General features: G+C 36.0%; 1 protein-coding gene across 1 annotated transcript; it reads right to left on the bottom strand.

The window, feature by feature from the left end:
* Positions 1-5379: 5379 nt before the first annotated feature.
* EXO84B (exocyst complex component 84B) lies at positions 5380-11102 on the bottom strand. The gene is made up of 7 exons (XM_078317149.1): positions 10677-11102; positions 9797-9894; positions 8440-9481; positions 6962-7459; positions 6627-6812; positions 6197-6333; positions 5380-5816 (listed from the first exon to the last, which is right to left on the bottom strand). The coding sequence occupies exons 1-7, from the start codon at positions 10857-10859 to the stop codon at positions 5672-5674; spliced, it is 2289 nt and encodes a 762-aa protein (XP_078173275.1). The 5' UTR covers positions 10860-11102; the 3' UTR covers positions 5380-5671.

The raw sequence follows: 11102 nt of genomic DNA, 5'->3' as shown, positions 1-11102 counted from the left end.
TTCATCTATTTTCAAAGAAATATATTCAACATTTCTAATATTTTAATACAAAAAATTAAAAATTAAAAAAAATTATGTTTTATAAAAAAAAAAAAAAATTGAGACCGTGGGAACCCCACGGTCCTTATGGTTTTTGAAAAAAAAAAACCAATCATATTGATTCCGTAAAATTTGTTTTATTAATTATGGTTTATGAAAAAAATTCCAGTTAGCGCTATACAAAGACAAAGATGAGAAAGATCCGCTTGGCAGCTAAATATTTTCATTCTAATTATTATATAAAAATTAACGGTCGGATATTTTACAAGAATGTAAGTAATTTTAGATTCCATATATAATATGCAGCTTTATAGATCGAATTATAAATTTTATAATGCAATGTGTGTCATATCGAAAGGCCGAAAAGAAAACGCAATTAATGCTATGCATATTTATCTTGAATTTTGTAGTAGAAGTTTTCAAAAATGGAGATCAGATAAGGTAGGTAACATTGAATTTGAGATTGCCAATTTAATAAAACAAAAAATGGATGTGATGTAACATGTCACTGTAAATATAAATATAGCTTTGTTTTGAAAGATTTTGAATGAGTTTCAACAATGTCTAATTGAGAATCATAGAGTCATAAATTTCATAATATTTATCATTTTCACAAGTACGAGGGTCGTGATGAAGAGTTTAATTACAAAATATGGGGGTCAAACTATGAGTTTCAGGATCAAATTTTATATTTTAGTATTATAAAAGCTTAAAGACACAAAATCAAATGATGGTCTTCAATTAGTCTTTCTTCAATTTAAAACCTTTTAATCTTTTTTTTTTCACTAGCTTGGTATAAAATATACAACAACAAAAGTTTTGACTAATAATGTAATATTCTAGACCATATAAGTTTCAATTGTAAATAATTGATCTAAAAATATAACAGAGCCATCCAACATCTTAAGTCTAAACATACCAATATGTTTAACATGAAATGTTAAAAATGTACTTTCTAGTTTATTTCTATCAAATTACAAATATTTCTTTCAAGTAGGTTTAAGCATGACATTATTGGTTGCGTGTTAAAAAAAAAATCTCTTAACTTTAAAAATAAATTGTAGGAACCAAAATAGTTGTCTTCTTCAAACTATGCTTACCATAGTAACAAGATTTATGAATTATTTGGATTTGAGGCATTGGCAAATCAATCCCCATATTATTCGGTATACCTGAATTATTCTCAAATTATTTGTGATTTTTAAGAATTATACACGAATTATTCCATAAGCCAAAAAAGTTCCTAGTATATATATATATATAGAGAGAGAGAGAGAGAAATTACAACAAGTTACCACAACTATTTTCTACATTTTCAAAGTTCAAATAGTCGATTCAAACCGTTCAACATGATCTCCACAATAAAATGTGTTTGGAGACCAAATTTTACATTTTTTGAAATTCTTTTACTATTTATTAAGATGGGTACAAAATTCAGTGGTCTGAATTTGACTACTTTTTGTACCCATCTTAATAAATAGTAAAAAAATTCTAAAAAATATAAAATTTGGTCTCCAAGCATATTTTATTGTGGAGATCACATCTAACAGTTTGGATCGACAATTTGGACTTTGAAAATGAAAAAAATGGTTGTGGTAACTTGTTGTAACTCAAAAATTGTTGTAAATTGATCCCTTCTCATATATATATATATATATATATATATAGAGAGAGAGAGAGAGAGAGAGAGAGAGAGTAAGGCTACGGTGAGTTGCGAAGTAACAAAATTCAGACAATAGAGATGGGTACAAAATTTAATGGTCTGAATTTGACTAGTTTTTGTACCCATCTTAATAAATAGTAAAAAAATTCTAAAAAATGAAAAGTTTGGTCTCCAAGCACATTTTATTGTTAATATCACATCTAACGGTATTGCCTACGGGCGTTGTAACACCAAAAAAAAAAAACATCTAACGGTTTGGATCGATTATTTGGACTTTGAAAATGAAAAAAATAGTTGTAGTAACTTGTTGTAACTCAAAAATTGTTGTAACTTGATCCCTCCTCATATATATATATATGAGGTGGGCTACGGTGAGTTGCGAAGTAAAGCGACTATTTTACTTCACGCTCATATTTTGCGATTTTAAAGTTCAAAACGTCGATCCGAACCGTTCATCTTGTTCTCCATATTGAAATGTGCTAGGAGACCAAATTTTACATTTTTTGGAATTTTTTTACTATTTATTAAGTAATTTTGAAAGTCGCTGATCTGATGGTCCAGAAAATTTTACTGTTTTTACTGTTCACAGCAAAACAGCAATTTTAAAAAATGCTTAATAAATAGTAAACAAATTCCAAAAAATGTAAAATTTGGTCTCCAAGCACATTTCAATATGGATTAAACATCTAACGGTTCGGATCGGTCGTTTGGACTTTCAAAATAAAAATACGGCGTGAAGTAGAAAAACATTTTACTTCGCAACTCACCGTAGCCCATCTCATATATATATATATATATATTTGCTCTCTTGTGAGACTAAGATCTCCAGTCTGAAATCAATATATAATTATAAATTATTTCCAAGTCACGAATATTAATCCTGTCAAATCTTTCTCGAATTATTGAGTTGTCACTATAATGCTTAGTTGCTTACCATGCCTAGGTGTGCTATAAAAAGTACACAGTCCTGTGAAAAAGGACCTGCCGCAGACAATCTTGATCCATCTCTAATCTATGGAAATGGAATCCGATAAATATTGCTTGTTGGAATTACCAACCTCTTTTCTTCGGTTCCCCACCTAACACATTCAAAGTCCGCAATCTTATCACATAAGTCTTCATTCTACTACTTTGAATTAATCTTATTCCATTAAACCATCACACGTATGCAAATTGGATGTGATAATGTGATATGACTAACAACTCTTAGTTAATCCATTGTAACTTGTTCAAGTTACTGGCTTTGAAACCTATGTTTATCAAATCAAGCCATCAACTTTTAGGATTTAACGGGATCAATTTATTTTTCAAGCAATTTACTTTGTGTGATAGATGGGAGAGAATGTTAGGATAGTTTGGCCAACTAATTTTACGAAACAAAGCGATCTCTAATATCCCAAATCTGTTTGAAAATGCTAACTGTGCAAAAGCGACCGAAACTTCAATTGAGAAGTAAAACTGAACATCAGACTGAGCTACTTAATATCAACATATGTAATAGCACCAAAAATTGGGTCGTTTTCAATTAAATTAGATATTTATGATTAATTGAATAACATCTTAATTCCTCTCCAATTGTATTTGCTGTCGTCTTGAGCCTAATTTCTTTTCCATCTAGTTCATCTGTGCTGGGACTGGTTTTGTGTCAAAATTCTACTTAGGCCTGGTTTTATGTAGTTCTATATGCTTCTATATAATATGGGCTTTACCATGCTTTTTTAACAGGATAGCAAAGTTTGATATTTTTTTATCCTATTGCTGGAACTAATGCAAGAAAACTGGTAACATGTACTGTAAAAAAATATACATCTTTCGGCCGTATGAATATTGACAATAAATTGACAGAAATTGAGAAATTTTGTCGCTTTGCCTAATCAGCTTTTCTGCTATGATTAAGAGGACAGCTCGTCAGCTCCGGTATATCATGGATTTTTTCATAACTGAATTTCCTATGCATTGCATAAATTTCTGGTAATTTCTCACCAACAGTTGCATTGCCTCAAACTTATCTTATTACAATATCCAATATCAAATTTATAAACTTACATGTGAATCAAATCACATACACTCGAAATCAAAAGAGCACAATTAAGAACTAGCATTTAGTCTAGTGACAAAAAGTAGTGTCTTCTGTGTGAGAGATCGCATGTTTGAAAGTTGAAACCAGCCTGATGGAGAATTATTTTGAAAAAAAAAAAGGATACTGGAAGGCAAAGACCTCCATCTTTCTTTCAAAAAAAGACACAATCCCTCCCTTATTGGTACATTCAGTAATTTTTAAGCGGATCACTGACTTAACCAGTGCCTCTACGGCAAGCACTTCTCAGCATAAATTGACTAGTGGGCATCCCCTCAGTGCCTAAAAAAATTTTGTTTACCTATCTCAATCATCACATCATCGACCATTAACATAGCAGATAAGGATCTATTCAATTTCACTGACCATGCAGTGGAAGGAGGCAGTCAAGGGGAACTAGTTTCGTCAGCCTACACAATTCAGACTGTCTGATTATGCTTTGAGATTTTACGAACTATTAGTACTTCTGAAATGAGCAACATCTGAATAGTTCGTAAAATCTCTCTTTTTTTAAACCTTTTGACAGCCACTGTCAAGATTTTAAAAAAAAAGAGAGATTTTACGAACTATTCGGATGTTGCTCATTTCAGTGAAGTACTCAGGAGGCATGAAGTCTGACTCGATGAGGGAACTTAAATAAATAATAATTACATTCTTTCATAAATTTGGGCTCTACATACCTAGGCTAGTGATTTTGGATCATAGAAAAATTGCAGAACAAATTTCGGCCTAAAATCTGGCCCACTATATTTCCTTCCTGCAACCAACACCAGATGCATCCGCCTATCTTTAGCATTTCAATCCCAACTCAACCATCATCAGCTACCTTGGAATCAGTCCTCTTTTCATCCTCATCAATTTTCTCAAAAGATTATGTCCACACAGGTCTCACAGAATCGGAGGGAGAAATGACAAGAATAACACATTCAGGTTCAGTCCGCTAAGGTTGCCATTCTCACATGACTGAACACATTCTTCAATGCAGTTACGCTTAGAAGCATCAGAGTATCAGACCATTGCACATTTCAATGAATAGAATCCAATATGGTTTACACAGTCAAGGGGAACCAGTTTCGTCAGCACGGATATCAGGCCTTGCTCTGAAGTGCTGTTTGGCCTCTTAATTTAAGTTTGAATGAGCAATTTGCCTACCATCTTCTGTTTATTTGAAAGTTAATTGCCAGTGTTTTCTTTTAAAACTGTTAGCCAGGTGATATGTTTTCCAAATGTATGATCCAGTGTTAGCCTGCTAAATGGGAACATGAAATAATAGGATCAGACAAATTTCAAAAATGAAGAATACATGAAGTTGCATAAACTTCATGTTGTACAATTAACCCCAGTTTGGTTTCTATGCAAAATTATCTTTTGCTCTCACTAATTTAGAGCATACATTTAGTTGCAGCACAAGCAACATATGTTAAACTATGCACAGTGAGCTTGCATTAAAAAGACCATATTTGAGACTATATTATTTAAGGCCCGGTAAATTGATCCTTTGTGCATCAAGGGTGGATTGATTGAAAAGTGAAAAATATTGCAATTACCCACATGATAAGTCTGCAGATAATTATAGATTATTCAGAAATGTTCCTAGGACTTTTCAAACTTGCATGCATCCTTCTGAAATTAAATATAGACCAAAAAGTATAACAAATGGAGGGCACAAGCTAATCAATCAAAGAATAATACAAAAAGGAAAATAAAGAAAGAAAGAAAGAAAGAAAAGAGAGAAAAGATTGAGGAAAAAAAAAAAGGAAATCCTAGGCCAAACCAATCATGATTTTCTACACTTGCAAAAAAAAAAAATTTAAAACCAAGAAATTATTGTTTATTTTTACAGGGATCTGTCTAGAGAAGGGCCAACAAGAGGAAAGAAAGTTGGCAATATGTCATACTGACGACATGGAGTGTGCAGAAACTGAGGCAGTAGGGCTGTTCGGGTCTCTGTCTCCGTTAGCATATCGGCCTCTGCCACTTATTTTACCAATTGTTTCTTGACATATTTCTATGATCACATCATCTCCATCCAGATGCCTAATATAATTTTAAAAATATTTAGCTTGAAAGTTAGGAGTTACAATGTTTAAATTATTTAATACTGTACTGATCATATCAACCAGTGGTTGGATGAACAAGTACTTGTGCTGGTATAGAAAAGGAAGTTCTCAGTGCTTTTTGTTATATTATGTTTCTCTTTTTGTTATCTATTAAGATGAATGGCAAGAATTGAGGCTATTACTCCTCTCTGGGACTTGGCCCAATTGGTTTCAACTATAGTACTTAAATAGCAATGGTCAATAGACCGAAAAACTCAAAACTTTTGATAGAGCCCAAAGACGGCTCAAGATCCAAACATGCCTAAAAACCCCTATAATATAATTCACATGCATCCAAGGGTCTATTTGGTATCTTACTGTTCAGGATCCAATCCGGAGGCGGCAAAGGCATTAACAGCTCTTTCAATGTTGTCAAGTATGACCTGGTGCACATGTCGAGATAAGAACCTTCCTTGCTGCCCAAAGACGATCACAAATTGCATATCCAAGTAAAACTAAACTCAACAACAAAAAGAAAGATATCAGAGGATGCCGCTCATTAAAGGAGACTTAAGACAGCATTTTAATATGTATACATATGGGAAACTATACCAACCCTCAAGTTTTGACAACCAGTCTTATACTGTTGTAAGAATTGACAGAAAAAAATATTTGGGATTGATTGACAAAAGCTGAACGTTTGAGTATAAATTTCAAAACATGGGATTTGGGGACTAAAGTGCAAACTGCAGTTTGGGGATTACGGCTATATAAGGTCATATTATTAATATTTTAGAAATTTAATTACTTGTTGAAGACCGCAGGGGCCAAGTGGGTGGGGCCCTTCTTCAATCTCTTCCCAGAAGCTCTGATCAGCAATAAATAGAATGACTGGCTCAATGAGTTTCATCATTAGCAAGGTTGCAAATCTCTCTCTGCCAACAAACATGTCTTGAGCAATAACGGCCATCCTGTTTAGCTTTGCATATAGATCCTGCAAAAAATAATAGAACTCTCTAACTCAGGTATCAAAAAATCTCAATCCAATAGAATGCATAGAAAACATAGATATCAATTATCAGATGTAATCAGAAGATAATCCCAACTAAATGACATATTTGAAAGGTAAGAGCAACTATGTACCTGGAAGATCAGAGATGGGGCCCAGTCGCGCTCTTTGAGCACGACATTATCCAGGCTGATATACATCTCTGCACTGAGATTGCTCTCACCATCCTCTGTAAATATGAGTTCGAGAGCATGATGCCGGCAGAAGCTGTCCCTCAGCCGGTCAACTGATCGTTGCAACCTCTTCTTCCAATCCCTTTGCTCTGGCATGCGATTGGTCTGTCCCCTCTTGTCTGCACTAGCAGCTGCCTGGTACAGCTTCACGGCAGCACGAGGAAGTAGGTCTTCGGCAAGAAGAGAGGCATTGGCAAGTAATGCAAGTTGCTGCGCCTCGGTTTCTGCAGGCCTTACGATCTTGTTTCCAGAACCTTCTGGATTCAAATCGTCCTCCATTGAGTTCGGTAAAGCGTTTATGAGGAGGTCGATATAAGAGCTAAAGACTTTCAGGAGGCCATCCATTGTGGACCCACCTAGTTGCAGGCTGAGGAGTGGGCCCACGTCCTCGAAGAAATCCTGAAAATGAGGATGGACAAAAGGTCATATATGCTCATGCAAGGAGAATGCCTGAGCATCACAAGTAAATGTAGGGATGCTGCCTCAACTCTGAACTGATATACTTAACACTCATTATTTGCATATAAAATTTCCGATGAATAAGAAATTCTCCAATTTTTTTTCAGAAAACATACCCAATCATCATTATGCCTATGCCAATCACATAAGCTAGCAAAGCTATCAAATACATCATTATGAGAACGACATGTGTCTGAGATACCAGCTGACATATCTAACATTTTAAACTAAATTTTGGATATAATACAAAGCATAGATAGACACGTATCCAGCCACGGAAGATTGCAATAGCAATCTCCCAAAAGATTTGGAGAAACTTGTAGCTCTGGAATGCTATATATAAAGTTGGGGTCTATCTTGTAGAAGTCAATCGAGTTTTGTCTTAAAGCTGGAAATGTCCATTTCCCTTCCTGGTGAATTTTGCGAATTTGTTTTTGTGTCTTTTAGATCAATTGCTCTCTTAGAGCCAATAATATAAGTGCAAATAGTAAATTACAAATTTAGTTAATCCTATGTATTCCTGTACAAATATCCTATTTAATTTTGCCACTAGTAAATATGCATAGTAAGCATATTATTTAAAATAAAGTTTTCTATATCTAAACCTTCAAATTTTGGACATCCTTTATATCCAAAAGAAAATTTAAGGCAACTCTTTAAAAATGTTATTTCTCGTGCACAAAAATTAGAAAAGATCATATAACACAGACATATCATATCCTATTTTGAAATTGCCATATCACAGTACTCATATTGTATCAGATGTGTTATGTGTACTCGTACCCATCAAAGCAGCATAGTTTTATGCAAACAAAAGATATCAGTAAACATAATATTCCATGAGCATTTGCACTTTCCGTGCACAAGAAACCCCCTCCTTAATTCTTTAGGGGTATATATTTTTGAAAGGAATAAATCACCTGAACCATCGAGTTGAACCGGTGTGCGCTGCTTGAGAGCTTTGGCTGGAGCCCAAGACCTGCCACAGACATCCTGCCTGATGCACGTGAAGAACCCGGAGGATATGTCAAAGCCCAGTCATCAGCTGCAGCTAGAGCAGCAGTGCTCTCTTCTATCCTCTTCAGGTTTGCATCAAGTGCCTGCTCCACGCTCGGCTTAAACAGCTTGAGGAGCACCGATGAGAGAGACAAACCTCGTGCCTCGAGAAGCGCACAGTGCCCTAGCGCAATTTGCACACACTCAGCCGCAGCCCGCAACCCTCCAGCAGCAGCACATGAGGCAAGTGCATGCCGTTTCACCAGCTGTGCAAATCCCTCAGCCTGGCGTGTGGCCCACACAACCAACTCTGATGTGTAGCATGATTCATTACCAAATACTTCCAAAGAATCACTCAGAGCCTGGCTGACTACTGAGAATACTTGCTGTGACAAGGCTGTGGTGTAAACTCCACCGTATGATGTGCTTGTTGGGTGTATGTTCTGCAAGTTGAACTGGAGTCTCTGGTTGTGAGCATTTAGCAATAAGCTGTGTGCCCGTGGACCATCGCCAAGCCTCTTGAGAGCTGATGCGGCAGCTCGAAGCTCGACGCCTCGTGTCGAGCTCTGGCATGCAGCCTCAGCCAGTTGGTCTGCAAGCCTCTGTCTGTGCTCTGAGATAGAATCCCTTAAAAACTTGATTTCAGCAGCGCTAAGGGTTTGGTCACGTTTTGCTTCGGCAGCGATCCGATCTGCTTCGTCAAGGGCATCAAGCGCCTCATCAACACGCCGTTCTGCAAGCAACACATCGAGCACATCAGGGAATTCAGTTGCCCACTTTTGAATCTCAGACTGGTCCTGGTCCTCGATAAAAGAGGTGTGGCTTTGCTCAGAACCATCAGGACCATCGGTTAAGGAGTCGCTTTGGACTCCATCAGATAGACTGTGTACTACAGCAGCTTGTGTGGAGAGAAGGTTATGGATGGATAGGAGCTCTCCCTCAAGGTCCGATATCTCCTTTGATGTTCTAACAAAAGGAAATGAGTTTTAGGTAAGACAAGAGATAGACTAAAAGTATGGTGAGATGTTTATTGAAAAGTAGGAATTCTGATTCAACATATATCTAATTCTTTCATAGTGCAGCCAACAAGGCATTGGTGAGATGTTGTCTAATGGACAGGACATACTTTCAGAATGTACCCTTCTAAATTAGTTATTTTGTTTGCTTGGGTTTTCAGAAGTATTAGCTCAAATGACACTCTAAACTTCAAAGCAATCACAGTTTTTGTTTCTGGTGAAAAGAAAAGAAAAGATGAGAAAGACCACAAGGTTATGCGCAGACCTAATGAATGCAGCATAGTTGGCATAAACACTTTTTCGCATTTCCTCGGCAGAAGCCTTCTTCAAATCTTGCAAATATGAGCACAAGTGTCTTATTTCCTGAATAAAGTTATGATATATCAGTTATTATACTACATATAAAGGAAATTAAATCAAGGTAAGTACATTAGCTAGCAAAATGAACAATGAGATGTGAATAAACACAAAATGTTGTAGCTAGAAAGAGGAACCAGCTACATAGTAGCGTTGCCATTATGATCTATCAGCTATTACAACAAAAATAAAGGAAATTCAATAAAGGCGAATACTTTAGCTAAAAGAAATGATGAGATGTTAATAACAAAAAATAATTATAGCATCATCATCACACACTGCATAGAACCTAAAAGAATGGTGAAACGATAATCAGCTAAAAGATCACGATAATCAGCTAAAAGATCACATCGATAGTGTTTCCTAAATGATGTTTGGTCGATAAATTAACGGTTTTGGAAGTACTAACCCTAATGTCAGCAGCCTAATGAACTATACTCAGTATGGTAGAGCCACCACTTTGAATCCATTCATTACAAAATGACAAATTTTCATCATTAAATGCCTCTATCTTGTTTTCACTTTGAATCAGCATATGTAATTCGATTTTTACAGAAGACATCTTTTCGGACATTGAAGCCATGGAATTCCCATTTGCATATCATTTTCACAATTAATCAAACTATTTCCCACTCCTGAACTATCAAAACCTACAGAATTTAATTTGCCAAATCCACCTATTACCTAAATAACCAAAAAATTCAGATCCCAATCCCAGAAGCTCACAGATTTCCATCAATCAACATCCACCAATAAGCCAAACTAAAAATAAATAAATAAATTGGAACCTTTTCATTCATAGTTTGGCACTTGGATTGCACATAGGCATCCGGATCAAAGTTCTCCGTTTTGAAGATCTTAAGCTTGTCCGCCAGCTGGACCCCACTCTCCTGCGCGGCCCCTCCATTGCCCTGGTACACCCCAGACGGAACCGATTGCCTGGACCTAGACGATTTTGCTGCTGAAGACATTGCGACTTAATGACCTATCACCGTCGATTCTGCCACAAACACCTAGCGCTTCCACGTAAAGATTTGCTTCGATCCAATTCGGAGTGGATCTAAGTTCTGGCACATCACCAGATCCGGGGAGATCTAAAAGCTGAGAAATTTCATCTGGGAGGATAGGAACTATAGCCGTGCGGGGGGGAGAGAGGAGAAAAAAATTGTACTGGATGCATCCATTGCTCGGTATTAATTCTTCGGATCCTGTTT

The sequence above is a fragment of the Carex rostrata genome, chromosome 16 (genome assembly GCF_964058835.1).
Source record: "Carex rostrata chromosome 16, lpCarRost1.2, whole genome shotgun sequence".
Classification (NCBI taxonomy): Eukaryota; Viridiplantae; Streptophyta; class Magnoliopsida; order Poales; family Cyperaceae; genus Carex; species Carex rostrata.
The sequence above is the reverse complement of the archived record's forward strand: the minus strand, read 5'-3'. Positions and strand labels throughout refer to the sequence as shown.

Bases quoted from the DNA above. Each gene is read 5' to 3' on its own strand.
- EXO84B (XM_078317149.1), bottom strand. From the start codon at position 10,859: ATGTCTTCAGCAGCAAAATCGTCTAGGTCCAGGCAATCGGTTCCGTCT. The intron at 6,813-6,961 runs GTACATAGTTGC...TATTTTTTGCAG, and splicing joins CCCCATCTCTGATCTTCCAG to GATCTATATGCAAAGCTAAA. The intron at 5,817-6,196 runs GTAAGATACCAA...AAATTATATTAG, and splicing joins TCCGGATTGGATCCTGAACA to GCATCTGGATGGAGATGATG.